Here is a 25,663-nt window from a genome sequence, read left to right as displayed (position 1 = left end):
ATTGCCTCTGTATTTGTGTGTACTGTGCATATTTCTGTGCATTGTTTCTGTTTCCATGACTACATTTAAACTACAGTGTTTCAGTGCAAACAGAGCCACGATCATGTTTAAAGTATTTATATCCTCCTCAACCCCTTCTTTCCTCCACACTGCACAGGAAAATGATCTTCACTTGAAATACCAGCTGTAAATACCACCCAGGCCACTGTAACGTTCCCAATATAACCTCAGCGCTCAGCCAACTGGAAGGGTCCGGTCAGTGGCCTTCTGTCTGGGCTGCTGGGGAAAGTGACGGGCAACCCTCTCTGCTCCCTTTTTCTTCGTATTTATCAGGCATTTAAATGGATACCCTGAAGAAAGACGAAGATTCGGAGGAAGTGGAAATTGATCTGGGGGACTCCAGTGACCTTGAAGAGTCTGAAGATGGGGAGGAACCGCAGACGTTATGGAGAGCCCAACCCTCTCTGGATGAGGAGGAAAACATTCACACATCCACTCTGGTGGAAATCAGTGACACAAAACCACTGATTACTTCACGGGACGCCCGAGGTATCAATGACTGCCTCAAGGTAAAACAATCTTGCAGTAGCTTAGTAAAGATTTTATGTTTTTTGTATTCGTAATTTGATTAAAAAACTCCATAAACAGTGCATTTTCCCTAGCTTATAAAGCGCTTCATCAGCGTTAACTGTTCATGATGACTGAATTAGTCCTTTTGACTCAAAGGTAGGGTTTGAGGATGTGATAGCTGAGCCGCCATCAGTGCGCAGCGGGGACAGAGTTTGGATCTGGAGCAATGCTCTGTTTGAAGTGTCCAGGGTCTGGATTTACAGGATAGTCACCGCTCTGCTGGCCCTTCCCATGTCAGCTATCTCTGGCCTTTTGTTTGGCCTCCTCAGCTGCTTCCACGTTTGGTAGGTTGATTTATTTATTTTTTTCTGCTTCATTTAAGAAATTGTTTTAACGGTATAACTTTTCAAAATAAAGCAAATCAAAAAATTGTGAAAACATTTTGAAAAAGTATTTTCCCCCGTGTTCCTATTTTTGGCACTAATGCTCAAGATTATTAACATAACTAAAAGACAAACAATATCTGAATAATGGTTTTTGATTTATTTATCAATAGATTAAATTACCATTTGAAAACTACTAATTCAGTTTGTTTTGGTTTTTCATTTTTGGAAAAAAAGAAAAAAAAATGCATGGAGGCAGATACTTCCACACAGCACTGTAAAGCGGATGTTTAATTTGAGGTTTCTAAGGTTTACTTTTCAACATAAACGATATCTGGATGTTTCCAGCTGACCTATGTAATGTCTGTGTTTTCCTTTTCTGCGACAGGATGGTTCGCCCCTGTATTCGTTGTGTCCTCATCGGTAACCGCTGGATACAGAGCTTCTGGGACGTCATGCTGCACATTGTTGTGGTCCCATTCCTAACGAGTGCAGGAAAATGTTGTGGAGGTTTAGGTATACACCTGGCCAAAGAATGACCCAAGAGGCTGGCTGGATGTGTTGATGATGTGGACAAAGTTCTGTTCATCTGGACTGAAACATAAGCAGCACTGACTTTTGACTGTTTAATAAAATAATATATACTGTGTCTGGGAAAAAAAAGTATTCATACCCCTTGAACTTTTTCTCACTTTGTGTTTTTACAACAACATACTTTGATGAATTTAATATTGATTTTGTGCTATAGAGCATTTAATACATATCTGAAAAGTGTGGTGTGTGTATTTAGACCTATGAGTCAATGAATCACCTCCAGCTAAAATCCTAGTGGCTTGTCTAGGTTGGTACATCCTCTTTCTTATCTTCCCATTCATCCCTACAGAATGATGCTGCCACCACTTTGGTGATGGTACGCGTTGGGTGAGGTACAGTTTAAGTCTTTTCTCATATTGTGGAAAGCTAGGCCATTAAGATCCATTTTTAGTCTCATTTGGCCCAAATCAGGTCTCCTGCTTGTTTTCTGTGTCACCTACATGGCTTGTTGCAACCTGCAAACATTTCTTCTTTTGATTTTCTTATTGCCACTCTTCCATAAAGTGCAAACCAACTTGTTTACCTGTCAGCCAATTCTCCAATACCCATGACCTGGTTCTCTGCAGCTCCTCCAGAGTCACTAATGTAGATCATCAGCATCGATAATGAGATTACATAACAGACACATACACACACAGTTGGAGTATTTAGATTAGACTTCTGAAGAAGTTAGTTGCATGTGATTTCATTTAGAAGTGTCGGAGTAAAGGGGGTTGTGTAAAGATCTGCTCAGCACTTTTTCAGATTTTATTTGTTAAAACATAGCTAGGAACTTGTAAATGACTTACATTTTAAACTGTGTTAAGCATAAGTGACATAAAATCTCAGTGAGACTAATTTAGTGGAGTTCGTGTGACAAAATATAAAAGATCAAAGGATAATAATTTGGCAAGGCATTATACGTTTTTCAGCGAAATACCTGAGAATGTGAAAAATGCTAATCTTTTTAGAGCTTTGTGTAGTTTATGCACTGATGTAATCCCTAAAAATCATGCCCACGGTCTGAAATCATTTTGATGACTCTTTGTATGAGACAGGCTGTACTTTTTCCCTTCTGACATTAAAGTGGAGGTTCCAGTTATCGCATTTTTTGTTTTTAAGCATTTATAAACAATGTTCATTTATCTTTGGTTACATGATTGCATGAGTCGCCTCCACCCAATCTGAAAAAGCTCCCTAATTTATGTTCCTTATCAGCGAGATTTTCCACCACAGTTTACAGACTTTAAGGATCGTGATGTTTTGGAGTCATACTCCAAACGAGTTCATAATTATGTGCTGTCATGACCGAACATTGATGAGAACTAAACAGCAATTGGTTTCTTCATTGTGAAAATGGTTTCTGTAACAACCCAGACATCTAATGACATCCAGGATCCTTGAAGAAGCCTGAATAAGTAGATGAAAGATTATTTTATCTACAAGAAGCATTTGGAGCTAGTCAGTGAATTATCAGCATTAATATCTTTCTGAGCACTTTTAAAGGGAGCCTACACAATAAATCTCGGAATATAATGTCATTTAATTAGCGTTTTTTCATTGTCCCCCCCCCACAAAAAGTGACTTTTTTATGCATCATGGATTATCTTGCAGTGCAGTCCCTCTTTAATTTCAGTCTTCTGATGGAAAAGTGCGAGAACATTCTGCAGATTTCCTAGTTGAAAACACACAAGTACCATAATTATAAAGTTTAGAGATAAAAACTGCTTCAACTGCTCTTCATTGTCGCTCTTCTCCATCCACTGGCTTGTATTAACTGATTCTGATAGCTTCAATACCTTCTACAGTGCAGAAAACAGAGAAAATAAAGAAAAATCAGAGAACAAGAAGGTGTGCTCAAGGTACTGTATCCAGTTTCTCATTTTATGTAAGTTTGTCAGCAGGGCCTTGTCCTGAGATTAAACTGTTGCTTTCAGCTGTTCAGACTGGTATTTCCTATGGAAGCTTGTTATTGTTGATACACAGGATTTCCCACATTCTGCAGCTGATAGAATACCGCGGGGATCGGCATTCAAACCAGGGTGCCTGACTTTATCGTGACAGAAATAATCTTTACGTGAATGCGTGTATTTCACAGAAACTTATGATTTATGAAGTCCTTTCTTATCCATCTGTCATATTGTGTTTTAATTGCGGAGCTAGACAAAGTCCTCCAATCTAACCCTTTAACCAATCTATTGAGTAGAATAACTCCATGTTTGAACATTTGAAAGTGAAAACAGTTCCAGCCTGGAGATAGTCATATTTACAGGAACAGATAGTTTACATTCTCCATCTTTCTCAAGCCTGGGGAATGGGGTCACGGAAAGCTACAGAATACATTTAAGGCTGTCTGAAGTGACTCATCTCCTGTTTTATTACAAGTTTCCTTATGACGCATTTATCAGCATCCTCTGATCACTCATTTCCTGAAAGCTGCTGACTTCAGAGACTAAGGCTATGTTCACACTGCAGCCTGAAGTGGCCCAAATCCAATTTTTTTCCTTTATATGTGACCTGTACCAAGCGAAACAACAACAAAAACTGATTTAACAAAAAGCTGGGAATGAGCATTAATCTCTGCGGTGTGAACATAACCCATATCAAGAGAAACAGAACTAAAGAATCACCAAACTGAACCAGAACCAGTTTGGTTCTGGTTCAGTCTCTGAGTCCTTGTGTCAGGAATCACAGGTGTGGTGCCAAGATTTTGTTGAGTTGAGAAATATAAAATACAGCTCTTGGACTTGGATGAGCAGAAGTCTTAATCGCTTCCATTAGTGAGATAAAAGTTGACTCCAGACCAAAGCAAGATGCTCAGTTCTTCTTTTTTTTTGGCTGCTGGTGTTGGGAGAGAAAAGATCAAAGGCAGTTCTGAAATTTTTAATGTCTCTGTTTTTATTTGCTCCTCCTCTCTGTTCTTAAATTCTGTCACCTATTAGAACACAAAAATATGGGCTGTAAAACGTGTTTTCTTTAAATTATTGAGAGACAAGCAACTTATAGGAAAGTTAGACTTCAACTAAAATAATTTTATTGTTGAATTTCTTAACAAAAACACACCCTCTTAACTTTTATTAGTATTTGTAGGTATTTTTCTTTTGTCTTTGTGTAATTTTCAATGTTTTCTCAACAATAGAAAAATTATTGATTATATTGTAGATCATTTTTGTGATGCTAAATACATTTAATCTAAAATATACACAGAACCTCCGTGCCCTATTGAATATGAAATAATATTTGGTTAGTGGGAAGGAATCAATCCTTTCGGCTAATTAGTTTTATGAATTATGAAAGCGATTGATTTGTTTTTATCACATAGCTTAAAATAGCTTATTAATGGTAAAATAAAATATCATTATTCTCATTTAAAGACAACATAAGTGTGTGAATATTTCTGAAAGGACATCATCAAAAACTCATTGTCAGAGCTCTATACACAGTAAAAAGGAAACCAGTTAAACAAGCAAGTTAAAATGGATTTTATTATGCTGAAAGATCAAGATTAAATCCAATGTTAAATATCCTTCAGTTGTGAAATCACGAAAGTGTTTTTGTTTTTCTTGCATCTGCACTGAAACCAACCACACACAATATTGCACATTTAATGTACAAAGAATCATGTTTATTAGGTGTGTTTGAAGTTTCTTAAAAGTGAGAGTGAAAAAAAAGAAAAGGAAAAAAAAACTGAGTCAGACAAGATAGAGATAAACAAATCCACAGTGTATTCTTTTGCTCTCCTATGTTACAAATTAAGATCTAAAGTAGGCAAATTGTGCACTTTTTTAAAAGATGACACAATTTTCTGGTGGAAATATTTAATAAGAATCAACAAACATCTGCAACTTTTATCAGCAATCCTGCCCCGATGTGTTAGAGCAGAGATGGATCCAAACGTTGCAGGACAGTGGCACTCAAGGACTGGAGTTGCTGACCCCCGATTTAATGTATGTGATTGGTGCTGATCAAAATAACACATAAGTGGAGAAACAGAATTCGTAATTGCTTTTAGGGGCTGGATTGAGCCACTCTACTTCTCTCTTCCAATGTTGTCCATAATTTGGGATAATTCCTTCAGCACTGAGCTACAATCCAAGTACACTTTTGTCACAAATTGTAGTCAGAACCATTTCACGGCAGTAATTCTGGCTTGAAACGGGAGTGAAAGCTCAGTTATTTCAACAGGGTCTGGACATATGGGCTTGTCTCACTATTTTAAGGAAAATTTGGTCACTGACATGCAGCTCATAAGCACTAAAGCAAGCAATTTCTGTATGAGAGGGACCACACAGCACCTATGGTGAAAAAAAATATTTTTCTGCAGTTTGAACACCAGCAGCCCTGGAATTTTTTAGGAATGGTTTCATTTGTTGGTCAAACTACCGCTGCTAAGATGATTTTAAATGTTTCCGGGTATGTCGCTTTAAAACATTTTTATGGGTACCTCTTTAATTTCTGCCAGCCGTATGAATAACTATGGGTTCAGCAATTTATATCCAGTAACATGAAATCCAAATTTGCGATATTAGGCTTTGAAAATCACGAAGGATGCCAATTAGATGTTTGCTCCTGTGTTTTGAACTTTCGATTTCTGTCATGAGGCAACTATGTCACTATAAACCAGTTTTCTGTATAAAAGAAAAGCAGAGGAAAACAGCTCTCATCATTTCTGAAGTATAGCAATGTTCTGACTTGAAGTCGAGTCTGGATAAATGCAGGATGGTTAGACAAAATTCCTGAGGTTAGCCTTTGATGTGTCTAATCCCATTTAACCCGAATCATTAACTGGATGATTTATTTTCACACACAGGGCTCCCAAACAAATTGGCAGGATGGTTTTCTACAGAGCTTTGACATGGCACTGACTGCAGATACCCATGCACAGACATTACATTTCATTTTTTTTTTACTGTTATGTTTTTTTTTTTAATTTTTTTATTGAACATCAGGCAAACCTCTGGAGAGAATATTCCTATTACGTGTTTTCTGAGTTGCTTTGGCACATTTCACACATCATTCTGAAGATTTGCAAAAATAGTGAATATCTCAGAACATTTAGAGAAAACAGCACAAATGAGGAACTTTCTGAAAAGTAAATATTTACACTAGTCAACAGATCTGTGAAAACCAATGTCATGTATCACAGCTACAGGAAACGATGCTGAAAAAAGTTTTATCAGTGTACGAGTTTCAGATTTAAAGTTGGAAAACCATCAAAGTGACTTATGCATTTATACATTAATTTACAATTGAAAACAGATAATTACATACACAGTAACAGAAAAGAAAACGGACATTTTTTGTCTGATCTTAAATATTTTCTGTTTTAGGGTAGATGGAAATCTATAAACCATAATCATTAATGTATTATTCATTATTTATATTTACTAAAAGAAAGACAAATAAAATAGATATATATTTTTTAGGATTTTTTCTGTTATGTTCTTTAAATTCAGACTTTTATATTAGTCTACCTTTAAACAATTTACAAACATTCTGATGACTAATTAACCTATCAGGAGTTCCGCAAAACAACTGGAGACACACCTGTGGATGTGTTTTGAGGTGATGACTCAAACACACCGTCTTCTTGTGTGAAAGTGAACTTAAAAAGAAATACTGCAAAAATATCAGGTTGAAAACTGTGGCTCTCTGAAAGCCTGGTTCAGTTTTGGGTGCCTGAAAGTGCCGACTGCACACAAGTAAAAACAGCTTGAGGTTGTCCAGCTGGACATTGGCGTTGTTCTGAGCCCCAGAGACAACATCTGTTTCGCTGCAAAATGTGTGAAACAATCTCTGAACAAAAGAAAATGACAATGTGAAGATGCAGTCCGAATCTGGTGAGAGGGGGGTCATTATCGACAGCAAAACAAGTCCTGTGCTGACATGAGCTGAAAGGCGGCTCTATCAGAAAGAAGCCATTACTACAAAGGCAACATAAAAATGACTTTTTGAAGCCACGTCTTGTTGTCTGAGGAAATTGAAACTAAATAGTTGGGTCATAATTTCCATCGTCACATCTGCAGGAAAAAAGGAACAATTTTGCAACCCTAAGAAAACCATCCAAACTGTGAAGTACAGGAGTGACAGAACTGTGTTGTTGGGGGGTCTTGCTGCAAGAGGTAAACATCTGAAAACAGATTGGCTCAGAAGGAAGGAACATTCTGTGAAAAATAAGGAAGCAACATCACTAGACAACAGGTGGGAAATTAAGGCTTGAGTCAATGACCGGGAGCATACCAGCACATTAGTTAGAGAGCTTTTCAGACAACAAAAGCAGGAAAGGTCATCACAAAGCTCCGATTTCTGTCCCTCAGAAAATTTGTGGACAGGGCTGAAAATGTGTGTGAGAGCAAAGTAGCCTCCAAATCTGACTCAGTTAGGAACGGGCCAAACTTTCAAGTAGCTGCAGTAAGCAGTAGGTAACAGGATATCAAAAAAAAACAAAAAAAAAAACAGAAAAAAAACTAGAATTTAATGAAACTGCAGCAGCAAACGAGAGAACAGGTATGATTTCAGTACATGTAGTAGTAGCAACACTGAAGGGCTAATTTTTACCATAATTCCCAGCAACGGTGGCTCATGAAGTCCAAAATGTCGTGTGTGTCCTGTTGTTGGCTCATATTGAGGCCGGTCTGTGTTCACACTTAGAAGGGAAATGCACCAGAGTTTGTTTGGACACCACCTCAAACAGTGGGTCTAGGTCTGCTTGTTTAGTCCGCACCAGAGTTCGCTTCAGTGTATTCACACCTGAACAAAAGGTTCAGACCAACGGGGGAAACATATTTTGGTCCGTTTAAAGTGGGCCGAAAGTGTCAGGTGTGAATACGCCCTTAATCTATAAAACTGAAGTTCAAAAACACTGTAAACAAGTGTAAAGAATGTTTACAGTTGTTTGACCTTAGATAGTAGACAAGTCTTGTTAACTAAACATCTAGTTTATATTTTGTCCTATTTTGTCATCTCACAGATGTATATGTTTGAACATGCCACAGTAAACAACAGTGTACATTAATTACTTTCCTCCTACTCATTCTGTGACCAAAGAAAGAAATGAAACCCACCAAGTCAGTTTTTTTTTGTTTTTTGTTTTTTTGGCATCTTCGATTAAAGTCTGGTCCGTCCCGTCTGGTCCTGTCAGAGCCAACTGCAGCCGTGAGCGAACGTTTGAACACATCCTGCTGAATTTAAATGTGTTCTGGTTGGAACTTCACTTTGCAGCTCATTTAGTTCACATTTTGGACACAATGGCATTTTGTTCTACTTTCTGTTATCACAGGGTGCAGGGCTGTTTCCGGACAGGAGGTTTATGTTCTCTGTTTGGCTTAATTTAATATGGCTGACAACAAGCATTGTGCCGTGGCGAGATCAGCTCTGCTGTCGATGATTAAATGCCTCAACCAAGGCCTTGCATGATTGCTGGATCAAGTCAGCCACGGGAAGCTTAGGATGGCTCCTTGCCGGCTCAGTGCGCGGGCCCCCCTGTGCTGGAAGTGTGAGTCAAACTCCTCATACTGCTGCCGTTCTTGATGACGTAAGTGGAGGAGCTGCTCTTGTGCCTGCACTGCTGGTCGCAGCGGCAGGACGAGTCGGCCAGATAGTGTCTGCAGCAGCAGAAGAAGCTCCGCATCAGGTCGTGAAACAGGTGACCAGCAAAGAACATGTAGATCCAGGGATTACAGCAGCTGTTGAGGCTAGCAAGCAACATGGAGATGATGAAGGCCATGTCTACAAGGAAAGGAAAACTACAGTCAGTCGAGAGGGAAAGCATTTAAAACAACAAACCACAACATTTTATTGAACAAAAATAGAAAAAAAACCTGCCTGTATTTCAATAACGGCAATATATAATATGGGTTGGAAATGATGGGGTAGTTACGGGGTACTAACACAGAACTTATGGACACCTGTGGACTACTTAAAAAAGTATGGATGTATGCATGCAACTTGACAGGAAAGGTAGCTAGGACACCTTATTAAACAGTTTAACAGTTAATTTTAATAAATAGTCGGACTGATTTCTAATTCAACTAATTTATAATCTGCAAAAAATAAATTAAGTTTCAATTTAAGAGTATTTCATAATAGAATAGAATACTACAAACTTTTATATTCTGTAGAATAGAATATAATAGAATATTGTACAACATAGAATATTCTATGTGTATATACAAATATTTTTGCATATCTAAAAATATAGACAATATGTACATATTTTTATCAAAATATATTTAAACAAAAATAGAATATTCTACAAATATTCTTCTATTTTGTAAAATAGAATTTTTTATATTTAAAACAGATATATTTTACGGAACATATACTTTATTACAAAATTTTGCTACTTTTTCCTCCTTGCCAGTATAGATAATCTTTGCTTTAGCTGAAAAAAAAAAGAACATTACATTTTATCAACGGTCTCTGAATGTATGTTTTATTTATTTATTCGACACGCTCAGCAAAGCCCTGGCAGCTCCTCGCGCTGTTGTTCAGATCTGCTGAATCAGCTTCACATGTTTAGGAAGCAGGCTGTGAATAATTTCACCAGGGTAACTGATGTACTGAGACTAATCGGTTTTAGAAAAGGCTGTAAAGGTTCTTTTCATCATCTTTAACTATTTTTGCTATATTGCTTCTTGTTAAAGCTGCTATAAAATATCCATATTCCTAATTATGTTTAATTATGTTAGAAAAACCCCCACTGCCTTTCATCCTGGCATTAGATTTTTTTGTTTTATTTTTTATTTTTTACAGGAATGGAAGTTACTGCATAAAATGTGCACTGGAATATCACCTCCATCTATGCACCAGCTTGCCAGCATAGGTGGGAGTCTGACTGAGTAACAAAAACTGCCTCAGAGTTACAACTCTGTTCTGCATAACAGTTTGCAGATTTTTGATATATTCCTATTTTAAATCCAACAAAATGTTATCTAGACAATACAGAAACTGAATTACAGCTTTATGAATAAAAAAAAGCTATTTGGAAAGTGTGATTAACTTCAACTTTGACCTTTTATTTTCATTTATCAAATAGTGGGCAGAGGAACTTGCCCCACTGAGGAGTAAGCCTTGTGTGGCCAATTGCTTTAAATGTATTTAATATTTGCAGATTCCACATGTACACGTGTGCAGGGCGGTGGCTTGCAGTAAAACTGGGCAGTTTTTATCTCCCCGTTTTGATATATCTCCCTTCTTGTTGGGACTGAAATCGCTTTTCATTTAGAAATATACGAACCCTCACATTAGACACCCTCCAAAATATTCAGGATTAATAAAAAACACGAAAGGTTAATGGATGCCGAATAGAGGATCGTCAAGCTGACACAGAGATGACAAATAGGTTTTTAAAAGAGGCCGCCCTGCAGGGGGAAAAAAAGCACCTTATTTTCCCATCCACTCAGCCGATTACATATATAGCTGCAGAGCACATTGAGGCAGAAAGTAGCTCAAACAGTGGAAAATGGACGACTTCCAAATATATTTTTTTTCTTCTTCTCTGAATCGTTAATGGCGTGTGGGAGATTTAGTACTTATTGTCTTTTTCACCCCTCAAGTGCTGAGCTGCTCTTTTCCTGCCTGACTCTGACTCCCTACAGGACCGGGCTTTCTGCTCAAAGCTCTCTGCTTTGTGCCGCGTTTAAAAAATGACCCGAAAGTATGAGAGCCGTTTGTTTAAGATATAAGTTAAACAGCCTGTCCAGAGCTGAAGGACTATTTGGTGCAGGATGTCATGGAAATATGGAATGCAGTTCTTTTAAAGTCCCAAAATTGAGAGAGTGTGAAGTTTTTTTGTTTTTTTCACTCGAGCTTCTGGGATTTTATTAATAAAACAACAACATTATGGTGGGCTGTTTTTATTATTATTATTTATCTATGACTTTTAACAACTTAATGAAGGAGAAAGGGAAATCTGTTTGTTAAAAGAAGCACTAAAACAATCATTTACAAGTTAATAAAAATATTTTTCCTCTCTACAAATTTGGTTCCACAATCTTACAATTTTACCGATGTCCAGGCCATCTAATTAAGAGCTAAATTTTTCATAATTTGATCAAAAACATTCACCAATTAAACTTGCACCCATCTCAACAAAGAGTGGAAAAACTTCAAAGAATCTGCAGTAAATTTGAAAGCACAGGCTCAGTTATTCGCACTTCTGCACCAAGATTTAGAATGAGACCTACTTTTGAAATGTCATGAGGAAAGATCTCATAAACTGGTTAAATTGCATCCACCCACTGTCTATACCCCGTTGGAAACCTAGCCAGCAGTCATGTTCTTATTCTGTGGAAGGAAGGTGGAGTACCCAGAGAGAACCCAAACATGTGCAGGGAGAACATGCATTTCCATCCAGAAAGACCCCAGGCTGGGATTTGAACCCATGACCTTTTAATGCGAGCTGACATCTACCAACACTACTTTGTTTGTTTTCCTAAAGTAAATGTTTACAGGACAAAGCAGAATAAAGTACATTGATTGTATTGGGTGAATGTTTTGCAACCACAGAATTTATATTCATGCTTAAATTTTCTGACTTATTAGTATGAAATTTGTTTTGATAGAACGACTGTCACAAAAATGTATTTATAGTAAATAATTTGCATGGACAGATTGATTTGATTATGTATGTAGTTTCTGTTTTTGTAATCCACAAAATAATAATGCAGCAGTCCAAGTTATACACTTGCCCTCTATATTCAGACAGTTATTTCTTCACAGCCACAGAGCAGAATGATGAAAGCAATGAGGTATTTAATGTCCTGCCAGAGGGTATTTTGAAGTGCGGAGAGTCTCAATAACTAATCTATTTTCTACTAAGTCTTCCACATGCAATTATAGACAAAAAGGACACACTCCCAACACAGATATATCTCAAGATCCCCATTGAATTGGAGTTTTAATTAGTTTATTCAAAGAAGAAAGCACATTTTGATTTGCATTCCAGACGCCTCATGATTCAAGAAAAAAACTAAAGGTGATGAGGGTTTTTCAGTAGCTGCCCAAAGTCTGTTTAATGGTTTGTATCAAAATATGCACTGCAGAGACTGTACAGACTGTTAATCGCTTTTTAGTCATATTTTTTGGGGGGCTTTTACTTCAAGTTGAGTGTCAGACCTCAAGAGAGTTTATGCGCCATATAGTATTTGTTCTTTTTTTTTTAAATTTATGTATGTTTAATTTTGTTTTAGAATATTTTCAATGCATTTCATGTCTTGTCTCTCTTGGCTGTGAAGTGCTCTTTTAAACATTTGTTTTAAAATATACTATGTATAAATAACATTGACATCAAACCTGAGGAGCAAAATGAATGATTTTTGTGTGCTGTATGATGAACTTGCAACCTGTTCAGAAAGTAGCTAATCTCTGGCACATTGAAAACAGACATATGACAGAGATAACAATAAACAGGCAAAGAAGGCCATGAGAAATTGCTCCACTATCTTACTCTGCAAACTGGGGATTTTGTGGTGAGACATTATGACATCAGATCATTTATTAGTAAAACACAACATTGCTTCCCGTAAAAGTCACATTTGTAGCAGAAAAGTGCAATTTGGTTAGTCAATATGTGATTTTTGTCTGGTGAAGAACAGTTAAGCCTAAAATTATTCATACCTCTGGCAAATTTAGATGTAAAATAAATTTAATTCAACACACAAGTTAATGTCTGGTTGAAAATGAGAAATGAAACAAATGTAGTTAAAGAAGTTTATAGAATATGTGTTTATTTATCTTTTGTCATCGACGCTTATTCATAGCCTTCTCAACAATCATAGGAAAAATATTTACTGGCATCACAGGAATCAAGCTCTTCTCATCATTACTGTCCATCTTTTTGCCTGTTTCCACTGTTTTATCATTAATTATGAGTCTTTGAGGTTAGAAGGCCTGCCTGTCATCACCCTAATCTTTAGCTCTCTCTGCACATTCCCTATCAGATTCACGCCGGGACTCTGACTGTGTCTCTCCAAAACGTTCATATTTATTCCAGTTAGAAAAAAGATTTATTGAAACCAAACTCTGCCAGGGGTTTGATGAATTTTCACTGGAGTAGGGTTTCTTATCAGTAAACTGATTACTAAATGAATATTGGCCAATAGTTTTTTTTTCAGTAGATCAGTATACAAGCAGACATGTAATGGACAAACAAAGCCGTCTAATTTGTTTTGTTAGACAATAAACAACCTCAAAAGTAAATGAATTTACATTAGCAAAATCAAATGAGAAAAAAAATGGAGCCTCTTTTTCATCAATCAAGCTGAACATCATCAGTGTTTGGATAACTTTTTTTCTGTTTTTTTCTTGAAGATGGAGTCGGATTGTGGCATTTTCAGTTTTTCATCAGGTTGCTGTGTCACATCTTCCTACCCGTACTCAACTAAATTGTCTTGTGAGCCTGAACTGCAGTTTGCTCGTCATGCATCATTGTTCATCATTGCTCGTCATTCACAATCCAAAATACAAGCCTGACATATTTCAATAATAAACAGAAGTTTTTAAAAAAAAAAACAACATTCTAATATTTATGAAACCTTTATTCTACTTGTACAAACTGAAAAAAGGGGGCATTTTGATTCTTTTCGGACATTAGGAGCACCAAAGAATTAGACAAATGGATCCCTGAAATCTGGACTGGACCATACAAGACTTATAGTCATTAAAGTATTTGTAAAATATAAATAATAAAAAAAAGAATGCTCAAAAGAGACAATTCTTAATTTTCTCAAAAATATGATCAGAATCTCATCTTGTTCTTGGGGAACCAGTATCAGGTATCGTCACATCTTATGAATTTGATGTATCTTTATTCTCTTCCTGCAGACCTCAAATGATCGTAACATTCATAAAAAAGGCAAAAGAGGAAAGACTATGTCTGCAGTTCTTTCAGAAACTACGGCCTTTAATTGAAAATATTTCGCACATAGAGGAAACTAAGATACTCCTGTTTTAGGATGATGTAAAGCAATCATAAGTCTATTTAGAATGAACTCTGTTTCAAAACTAGATTTTATATTTAGCTTCATAAGGGAAAAAAAAAACCTCATTGTCTGTTTGCTGGAGTTACTTTTTAAGATAAAAAGATGAACTGGCTTAACCTGACAAGAAGTCATTTATTTTACTGTGTATGTTTTAAAAATAATAATTCAAAAACAACAAGAGCAACTTTAACTTTGTTGAGCACCTAAAGCCAACAAAACACAGGTGTAAAGAGCAAACACACCATCATTTTGGAAATGTTTGTACAACCGAATATGTAATGATGATTGTTGTTTCCAGTTTTATTGCACATCTTGAGTTTTTATAGGTTATCTTCATTACAACAATATTACTTCTGCAAAAAAAAAACATATATAACATATATAACAAAAAACATAATAACACATTAATATATAAATCTGTAACAGAACAAGAACTTATGGGACTTTCCAAAGTGGTTCAATTTAAAGGTTGTGGAGCACATCTGCTTTGCTGCTCATGCCCTCTTTAATAGCAAACTAACCAGAAAAGGAGAAGAAAATATAAAAAAAAAGTTTAAATTGATATTATATAAGCTACTACTTGAAACAGAACCTTTTGATGCACTGGTTCCCAGTGGTTTTAAAGACTGATAAAGGTTGTAAGTGACATTCTCATTCATCTGGTTTCACTCCTGGGAAGTCTGGATTTGATCATCTTTGTGCAGTTCTCAGAGAAACAGGGGAATGTTCATGCATTCCAAGAGATATTTCTGACAATGACCTTTGCATGCAAAAAGCATTTAGTGCTGAAATATTATCTGCCAAGAGTTTATGGACAACACATTTCCAGTGCCATGAATCAAAAATGAATACAAGAGTCTGCTCCTTGTGCCACAAAACACTTCCTCACACAGTAGCAGGGAAATAAAGCTGTCAGCCAGTGTATTTAGTCATTAATATATCTACAAAATGGTGTATTTATCTTCTATCTCTTGTATCTTTTTGGAAAACAGACAAATGGGATTTTACCTTCTCTTGGTGCAGCAGGATCCCATGCAGACCACATCTGGACAAAGAAAAAAGGAGTCCAGCACACAATATATGCAATGACCACCACAAATGTCATTTTCACGGTGCGGATCTTGGCTTTAGAAATGAGTCTGACGCTGCTCACGCGTGACAGTGGATGTGCGCCCTTGGATGGCCTCGGCGTGAGAGCCAAAAAGTGCTCCCTCCTGGTTTTCATGTTGATATTCTGCCATATTTTAAAGCATATCAGGCCGTAGCAGATGCTTAATATCGCAACTGGAAGAATGTAAATGCTCAGACTCATCCATGTGATGTAGGCTTTGGCACCCCAGGGTTCCACGAAGTCCCCCCAGCAGTCGTAAACGCCATTCCCGACCTCCCTGAGAGAAAAGATGTAGGCTTGTGGGGTACTGAACATCAGACTGAGGATCCAAGATGCGATCACACAGAAGCGATCTTTCCCCTTGTGCACCGAGCGAAGCGGCTGGCAGATCGCTAAGCATCTGTCGATGGACATCAGGACCAACATGTAGGTTGACGCAAACATGCCAACAACCTGGAGGTATTTGACCAGCCTGCAAAGGAAATCGGGTCCGTAAAAGCGGAAGGTTATGTCCCAGATGAGCTGCGGCAGGACCTGGAACACCGCCACGACAAGGTCTGCGATGCTCAGGTGCTTCATGAAGTAATACATCCGAGAATGGCTGTGCTTGGTGGTGTGGATAGCCCACAAGACGCACAGGTTGCCGGTCAGAGCGAGCAGCAGCACCAGAACCAGGACAGTAACTTCCACTTTGGCTACTTCTTCGTTTCGCTTTAAAGGGTTTACCGTGTTGTTCCCTACTTTGGTGCTATTTATATGACTGGAGTTGTACCAGGAAACGTTCTGAGCCCAAGCATCCTGTGCGCGTAAAAGTTCCTCCATCGTGCGCACCAGCGTCAGATTTTGTGCAGTCAGCGGTCACATCACACACACGGAGTTAGGGCTGCAGTCAGTCGATGTAGATTTTAGATGTCATCCATTAAAGGTATGGCTGAATCTCCCAAAAGTTGGGCTGTCGTCTGAAGGAGAAACAACGAGATCAAAAACTTTAATTGCTTCTGACTCTTCAAAACCAAATCAAGAAATGTATATAAATAAATAAAATTAAGAATTTGTGGTAAAAAGAAACTCACCCGGGAGATAATCTGCTGCGTTTCTTTCTTATGATCTGCAGTCTGCCTCCCTCTCTCTCTCTCTCTGCGTCCAGCTGGATCTCTGATCTGTTCTGGTCTGTGCATCCCACCACTGTATGTGCAGATCCCCTTCCCTCTTTTTATTTTCCCCGGAAGGAAACTGCCTTGGTTGTGCACAGTCTTCACATTACTTCACGCTGTATTATTTCAAATCTACTGACCCCTGTTTGTGTTCCAATTTCAAAAAACAAAAAATAAAATAAAACAATAATAATAATAATAATAATAATAATAATAATAATAATAATAATAATAATAATAATAATAATAATATGTGGGCTACTGTATACGACATTATACCTCTCTATAGTTACCTATCCGCAGCCCCCAATTATTAACTGGTGAAAAGTAAAACAAAAAAAGATCTCTGAGCTTTTGATGTTACTCACTTTTAATGTGCATCATGTGACAAATGAGAACATAGAAGGACGATGTCTATATGTGCTATTTAATATTTATTTCATTAAATTTTGCTCTGTGACCCTAATGATAAATACTAAATCTCAGGTAGAGGCTTATATTTACAGTTAAAACTCTAACATTACAGACTTGGGACTATAATCTCTACAAGATAGCATAAATAAATAAATAAATAAATAAATAAATAAATAAATAAATAAATAAATAAATAAATAAATAAATACATACATACATACATACATAAAAAATACAGGTAATAAATAAATTTACTTCAATCTTTATAGTTGTTATTGTTGTCATGCAACAAAATTGTGAGGCCACTTTGATTATAAACATTTTTAATTTTGTTTTCATTAGTTATATGATCTGAACTAAATAAGTAGATAAATGAATGTGTTTTCATGCTTAGATGCATCAGTGTGCATTTCTGAATCTGAAATATCCCAGTTACAGATAATCACAGGTCTTCAGTTATGTTAATGTTGTATAAAACAGATCCTGTTGTCAAAGTTGACCCTAATTGTGACCTAAGATGAGCCACAGGCACGGGGACCGATCTCCTTTTAAATGCTGTGTAACAAACTTCTTATCATGCGGTCCTCTGTAATGCATCTTGGTGAGAATAAATATGGGGGGTATCCTAATTTATTGTTAATCTGAAATGCAATTTTCATTGCATTTTACACAAAGTACGCCCGTGTCTTTTCTTTGGGTTTTATTGTCTGTTTTCTGTTCATCTTTCAGTGTTAAAGCAATGTTATATATCCACATGTCCAACTATGTCAGAAAAAACAGAGGCTGCGGTAGCGTGTCACGGTTTTTCACATAAAGGTAGGCCAACTTTAGCTGTGAACATGTGAACATCACGCCTGGTACACAGTCACTGAATGTAAGTTTTCTCCAATTCATTTGACACACTCAGCTGAGCAATTGCAGGTGCTGCATTGTGCTGAATCATCCTCGAATGTTTAGGAAGCACGCTGTGAATAATTGAACCACACTTACTGCTTGGTAAACAATTTCTTTTTGATTTTATTCTTGAACACTGGAAGGCTAAAACTTCTGCGTGAAATCACACAGACTACAAAATCTGATTGTCGAAAAGGAATAATGTGCACACAGATGCTGCGTTAGATTTGTGATGTAGTTACAGTTTTGTTTTTGCTTAATTATAAATGAACAGATGCTGCTCAAGCTATTGTGCTTGAAAGTCTTTAAAAGAGGTAATTAAAATAATTGCTTTATGTTTTATATATCGTGGCTCAGTGTATGTTAATTCTTTTAATCTCTTAATCGCTAAACAACTTGTGTTATTGTACTTCCAAACTGTAGCTTTTGGAGTAAACTAGTAAACATTATTCAGGCTTGATGTGTTTGCGTATAAATAGCTGACTAATTAACAACAACATAGGTAGTTATTTTAAAAATGATACATTAGAAAACATAAAAGTACCTCTCCATAAGTTTGAGTAGGCACTGACAGATTATCAAACCGATCTCCATCTCCTGCCATGGGTCCAGATGAAGAAGTTTCATGAATGCGAGAATCACCTTCATCACAACAAACATCTCTCTGCTCGGTTTTTCTTCGCAGAAGAATTACGACTAACAATCACCTTCACTCCGAGGTCAACAAATTCATACCTTATGTTAAAACGGAACAAAAGCAGGAATCCAGGCTGTTGATAACCTACATAAATCTGGATGTAAAGTTTAGTTTATGCTCCAAACAAGCATGTCCTCAATCCCAATCTTGTGAGCTAATAAACTAATTAATATTTAACCCATGTAAGAGTTCTCTGTTCTCTGCTAGATACTGCACGCCACAAATAAGAACCTGACTGAGCCGACAGTTTCGGGTTAATCCTAATCAAAAAATGCATTTTAAACCAATATTAACTACATCATATCTACTAACTAGAAGACTTGATAGCGGAATATTTTTCAATATGTGAAAATGCTGGTTGTAAATGGGCTCATTAAGGTGGTATGTAGTTTGTATTTGTTGAATTTTCTCCGTGGTCCACAGGACCCTACCTGGGAAGTAAAGACACAGTGTGTGAGCACAGTAATAAAAACTGGGTGTCAGACCCAGTAAGGAGTCATTAGATGGGTGGTTATATTAAGCCGTAACGACTTCATGGCCCCGAGCAAGCCACTTAGTTTGTTTACGCTGCAGGCTGGGCCCGAGTGTATTGACCAAAGGGCTGTTTTTATTATTCATCCAAAAACATCTAAGGGCATCATTGCGGCTAAGTGCTTAAAACATAATGCAATGGTAGGTGTCGGCCTTGTCTGAGGCATTTTCATTGATCCATATAGTTGTGCACACACCTCCAGTGGCACCAGGAGGTCCATTGTGTGTTGATTTTTCCTAAGATGTGTTAGGCGAAAATTAATAATTATCTGTAACTCAAAAATGTTTGCAACAGTAGAAAGTAATTAAATGAAGGACATATAAGGAGTTGATTTATAAAACCCTTCAAAGACTAACAACACCTCCAGCAATGTATGAGAATAAGCTGACAATAAAACAAAACAAAAAAAATGCCTGGACAAGTATTTCAGTCATACTTGTTATGTTCTGGTGATTTATTGTGAGATGATATTTTATTAGATGCATTTGTGGTTTAAAAAAAAAGTTTGCGTTTAGACAAATATATTGAAATCTTACAAGGTGAATGTGAGTGATAAGCAGAACCCTTATTTCATAGAAAATATTCTGCATAACTTTTCAAATTCTTGCACGTGTAGTTCAGCAGATTTATGCTGAGCAGACGAGAAAGAGACAATTGGTTGAGATTATCTTAGAATTACAAAGTACAATGAACAACAAAGGAAGATTTTTATCACTCATATTCATTTAATCATGATTATATGGCTACTGGAAAGAATTTTTGAAATACATTTAACACATTAGATCAAGTGATTACACGTGAACGCGATGAAGTACATTTTAAAGTCACATGTGACTAAAATAAACCATTTTTTTAATGCACTTGCTCTGTAATACATGCATGCAGACAGAAAACATGCAAACTCTATGCAGAGGAACTCAGTCTGAGACCCCAGGCTGGGTTTCAAATCCAAGACATTTTTGCTGAAAGGCAGCTTCTCCAACACCATATACCATTTGGGCATGCTGCAGTGAAAGCACACAGATTTAAATCCTCAACTCGTCTCAGGTATTGGTCTGGCTGGATATTTTCTGAGTAGTTTCATCAGAATTTGTAGCTTTCTTTTTAAATTGTCAAAGGCTTTCTTGGCATATACGCAGCTTTTTAGCACTTTTTTACACAGCTGAAAGTGGAGCCATTGCAGAATCATGGTTTATTTATTCTTACAGCAGTTTTCATGTGTCTGTGGGATCCTTGTTCTGTTGGAAAACTCCCAATGTGTTCAAGTTTAAACCACTGATTTGAGCTGAGGTTGAACAATTTAGAGATTATCCTTCTTTTTCATTATCCACTTCAATTTTGTATTGCACCATGCATCTGTGAGTGATTCAGTAGCACGGTTTGATGCTACCACAATAGTTCATGCAGCGTCCTAAGGTTTGAAAGAGCTATTCTGACTCGGGATCAAAAACACTTTCACCAGATGTCATTTCATAGTCTGTGTGGTCACTATGATTTAAGGCAGGAACTTCACTCTTAGTGGGTGCTCTCTAAGTTTTTTCTGATGTCAAACTCATTTCACTGCAGCCAAGGAGAGTGGTGTGTCTGCATCTTACTGTTTACAATAAGCTTGAATCTCGGTGGTTACTGGGGAGCTTTTATATGCTCATACCAGTTATCTTTCATGTCAGTTTGGGTCAGATTGTCATGAATTTAGGGCACTGCCGTGTTTGTGTGGTGCTTTTTTTCCTGTCTGTTGATTCAATCAGGAGGACGTGGATGAGCAGGCAGCAGCTGGCTCACAAGTGCTTAAACACCTCATTAAGCTGACAGACTGACTCTTTGCCTAAATGCCGACACAGTAGTCGCACCAGGCCAATTTCTAACAGACTGTTTTTCCATGGTTCCTGGTCCTTACATCAAGTTATTTTCAGTGTTTATAGTCAGCTTTAGAAAAGGAGTCCATGCCAAACCAACAACACCCAGCATCACTAGATCTTTTAAACATCTTTTGAAACAAAATCTTTTTTTTTTTTCCTTCATATCTCTCAAAGATAGTCATCCTCATCACATGGACTCATGGTTTTCCTGGATTTTTCATTACTTTTTGAGGATCCCACTTCAACCTCTGGACCAGTAAGAACAAATCTCATTCTTACTCACCATAAATACCAGTCCTAGAGACCTCATTCATTGTTTTCTGCTCAAAAGTCCTCCTGGAATAAGAGAAAAAAAAGACAAGAAAAACCTACACATATTCACTTATTTTTGCAAATAAACTTTTTAAACTTTTCTCAGCACTTCCTTGGGGAACCTGGACTTGTTGGTCGAAAGTATTGCCTAAATGATGACACAGATGACTAAAACAGTGGGGTGATCCTAAAAATACATCAAAACCGGGTTTTGGAATGATTTAATAAATGAGCTTTAATTTATGGAGTGTCCATATCCACTGAGGTGTTAAAAGTTTTGTTTAAAAGTCAAACATTTAAATCCTTCTTTATGCAGATCTTAGAGGGAGGAAGAGCAGTCCATGTTTATGCAAATTATGGCTGCAGCAAAAAGCTTTCATTTCTGAAAGATCCCAGCTGCTTGCCACTCCTGCAGTTAGAGTGAAATATTTAATGCCTTTGATGTCTTGGGGATAACTGCGACTCAGGAGAGGAGGGAAAACCTTCAGCAGTGTTTCCTAAGTAAGTCACTGAAGGTGTAATTTAAAATCACGTTTGTCTGACATTGTTTCAAATCCTCCATGCAATCGCCCTCTCTTGGGATCAAAATAGCTTCTTTTTTTACTTTCAGAATACAACTTTTTAAAGCATTGTATTGGAAACCTAAGGTGACGATGAATGACATTTCTCAAAGTAATAAATATTACCTTCCCTTATCTCAGTTCTTAGATCTTCTAGATTCAGGGTGAGGAATAGCTCCGTTTATATAAATTCATTAAGTGAGAACAGCGTGCAATGACAGGCACATACATTAAATTATGACAAGGTATGCATACAATTCGGAAAAATTCTTTCCAATGTGATCGGTGATTAAAAAGACTCAAACATTTTCAACGTCTGGCATTTTGTGAGCGCTCAGGTTGAGAACAATGTTGAATCATGTAGAGGTCACCTCCAGTCTGCAGCTGAGCTCTCAAAACACCCGCAGCACTTTCTGATTTAGTAATGACAACCCAACCGTGATTCCTCCGATACAGTGAGGTGCGATTCTTCCACGGCGCTTCCGTTCCTCGTCAATTACCATCTAAGCGTCATTTTCTGGGAACTTCATTTTTCTTTTTCTCCGCCGTTTCTGAGGCTTGTGTGTTTGCGGCTGAGGGCTATAATTAGATTGTGCCATGAGAACAGCTGCAATCTGATGCAAAAAGAGTGCAAACTGCTCACACCTGCTTATCTTGAAGGCCTTGTCTTCCTCTGTTCTTTTATTAGTGCTGTTTGTTCGGGTCTTTTTCTCCTCGTAATGAGTCCGTGATGCAGCACTTTTAAGCCAGCTGGGCGCTGTGAAGATAGCTCTAACTGGGAATTAAAGATGAGACTGGATAGAAAAAAAGAACAGAACTTTTAATGACAGAATGCTTGAACTAAATATTTTTGTGTTCAAGAGTTAAAAAGAAAAACTTTAAAAGATATATTTGTGGCACTGGTGGAAAAAAATAGAGCTTGAAGATTTGAAGGAATACAACAGAAACAATTCAGTGGAGCAAAGAGAAGAACCACTAATGTATAACTGAACTTAAGTTTAGAGAATAATAAAAAAAAGACATATTACACTTTGCAGTGTTCATAAACCTTGAACTTGTTTACAGTTTTTCATGTAAGGTGAACAAACTTGATGGGAAGATGGGTGCTGGAAGAAAACTTATTAGAGACTAAAAAGATCTGCACAGGGATTCATTTTCCAGCAGGAGAGCAACCAGAGCTTTCTTTGTAACGCTAATATGTATCATTTTTATTTCACTTAAGAAAAAACAAACAAACAAACAAACAAAAAACATTGTAACTCCCAATAGGGCTCCAGAAACAGACTGATTAGCAGGGACTTTAAAAACAGCAACTTTTATGTCGCTGGACTTTGGAAAACACAATAAATCAAATCAAATCAAATCAAATCAAATCTAATCATGTAAAACATGATAAACCTCATCACACCTGTCTTACTTTACTTTAATTTAGTTGGAAATAATGTGACTAAATCAGTCTGTCATACAAATTCACACCCTTCACCTTGAAAAAATGCCTGAGCTCACCTTATCATGAAATCTTGCTCTTCTAAATAATAAAACAAAATTCTTGAGCAAAGAAATTAGTCCCTCATATACCTGCATTCATCCTGACGCTTTGGTAAACCGCAGAATCATCAATAAATAACAACCTTCCCACAAATCTTATCTGACAGATGGGTTGGGAGGATCTGGCTGCTGAGTGAAACTATTTTTTTTATCATATGCATGCATTTATTCATTTATTTATTTTCTTACTTATTTATTTAACATTTTACCCAATGGCGGTTTTACTTAAGCTGCTTTTGTTTTTTTCTCATGTTCTCTCTTTTTTTAAACTCATTATTTTGATCCCTTCCTAACAAGTCTGCTTGAATAGCAACACTCAGCTCCTAATCAGTCCCCTTGAAACAGAGAGACAATTAGTCTTCAGACTTTAAGCTTTGAAAACTCTGGGGGGGAAATGTCTAAAATGCTGGTACTCAGGTTTCCGAGAAAAAAATAAAAATAACTTGACACTTGCCATTAATGAAGCATTGTTGTTCACAATGCAGCTCTAAAGAGGCAGTATTATATTTTCCAGCCACTTAATGCTATTTTAAAGCTAAAGTTGTTTAAAAAATACTGTATATATCAAATATGACCACATACATTTGACTTCGTAATTTAACAACTTGAAACTGGGCTTCGGTCTCTTTAAGAAACTCTTGTTCTTTCTAACACTTGACCTTCAGAAACTCAACACAACGCTGCTCCTCTATTAACCCTTTAACAATGTTTTACTTGCGTTTCACTGTGGAGCAGATCACAAAATGAGCTCAGCAGATGCAGAGTTACACCGGACGTTTTCTAATTACTGCCGGCTAGTCTGCAGGAGCTGAGTGGGGGAGTCGCTGTGTAATGCAGAAGCTTGTAAACTTGGAAAATGCATTTCCAAGAAGGAGCTGCATTTTGAAGGTGGTGCTCAGTCTCACGAGGCACTTTGCACAGCTGAATGGCTACCATGAGAGATTAAAGGATCTCTCAAACATGCATGAAAAAAGTCGAGGCAACACTCAAGGTAGATTTTTGACGGGGAAATAACATAATGGCATGATGTAGAGCTCAAAAAGGTTAACTTTACATAACACTGCTTTAAATTTAACACAAAATGTATTACTTTTTGTCCATTGATGTATGACAAGTGATTGCCACTCTGAGTCCTCATCAGCATCAGCCCTGTCAGGGATTCAGAGCATACCAAACCAGCATCTTGGCACAGCTGTCTTGTGGTTTCTGTGCACTGATGCAGGTCTAACCCCGCAGTCAGTCTTTGTTTCTAACCTGAAGCACGTGTGTGTGCTGCTAGAAAGTGTTCAGAGGCCAAATGCAGAACTAAATCGTGTAAAGCATGACTAACACGAGCTTGATGTGAATGCATCTAAGTAAAACAAAATGCTTTCTCAGAAGATAAGCTTCTTTCATTGCAACATATGGCTCCTGAGTTTATTGCATATTTAGGGATCAAAATTGGACACACTCACCTTTTCTACTTGACAAATATTTTTCACGTATGCAGCAACATAAAAATAATTACACCTTGGAACACTTCAAACCCTTTTTGGGAGTTTAGTATGAAAACATTTACCTTTAACTACAACAAGATGCTTTTGGGGAGAATTTTAACAACTTGTGCTTTGGAAATGGCTGTATATAATGCTCCTGTCTACATATAACACAGCTCACAGTTATTGAAGAAAAAGTTTAGCATGTAAAATTTCCAATTTTCCAATTTTTTGACTGTACTGCAGTGATAATAGTATTTAATCAAGTCTATAATAGACATAGCAATACAGGCACCCACACGTTTAACAGGCAGGGACAACATTGCATTCCAATCTGCAATTAAAGATTTAAGTGATTAAGGCTTCTTTTATTTAAAGAACATGTGCTTCTCTGTCAGGATTACTGGAGCTTGATAACATCTCTTATGTATGCTGATGACATACAACTTTATGTTTCTGTGACTCCACATGACCACAGAAAATTATCAATATTAAGTAAGTTTGTTCTTAATATCCTTGAATGGATAGGTCAAAAAATACAAACCCCTTTGGTTGTATTACAAAGAGTTAAGGTTACAGATCAGCTCTCAAATTGAAC

At 37.0% G+C, this 25,663-nt stretch overlaps 2 protein-coding genes across 2 annotated transcripts; one reads left to right on the top strand and one right to left on the bottom strand.

Moving 5' to 3' along the window:
* Positions 1–216: 216 nt before the first annotated feature.
* On the top strand, positions 217–2,631 carry cav4a (caveolin 4a). Its single transcript, XM_014996993.2, has 3 exons — positions 217–569; positions 727–914; positions 1,342–2,631. The coding sequence occupies exons 1-3, from the start codon at positions 342–344 to the stop codon at positions 1,490–1,492; spliced, it is 567 nt and encodes a 188-aa protein (XP_014852479.2). The 5' UTR covers positions 217–341; the 3' UTR covers positions 1,493–2,631.
* A 2,353-nt stretch (positions 2,632–4,984) lies between these two features.
* Positions 4,985–17,782, bottom strand: LOC106923747 (oxytocin receptor A-like). The gene is made up of 3 exons (XM_014996992.2): positions 16,694–17,782; positions 15,518–16,579; positions 4,985–9,254 (listed from the first exon to the last, which is right to left on the bottom strand). Exons 2-3 carry the CDS (start codon positions 16,440–16,442, stop codon positions 8,992–8,994), a joined length of 1,188 nt encoding a protein of 395 aa, XP_014852478.2. The 5' UTR covers positions 16,443–16,579; positions 16,694–17,782; the 3' UTR covers positions 4,985–8,991.
* Positions 17,783–25,663: the final 7,881 nt, after the last annotated feature.

Source organism: Poecilia mexicana, unplaced genomic scaffold, assembly GCF_051168715.1.
Source record: "Poecilia mexicana isolate PSO_F unplaced genomic scaffold, ASM5116871v1 scaffold_5, whole genome shotgun sequence".
NCBI classification, from domain to species: Eukaryota; Metazoa; Chordata; class Actinopteri; order Cyprinodontiformes; family Poeciliidae; genus Poecilia; species Poecilia mexicana.
This window is presented reverse-complemented; position numbering and strand designations above follow the sequence as displayed.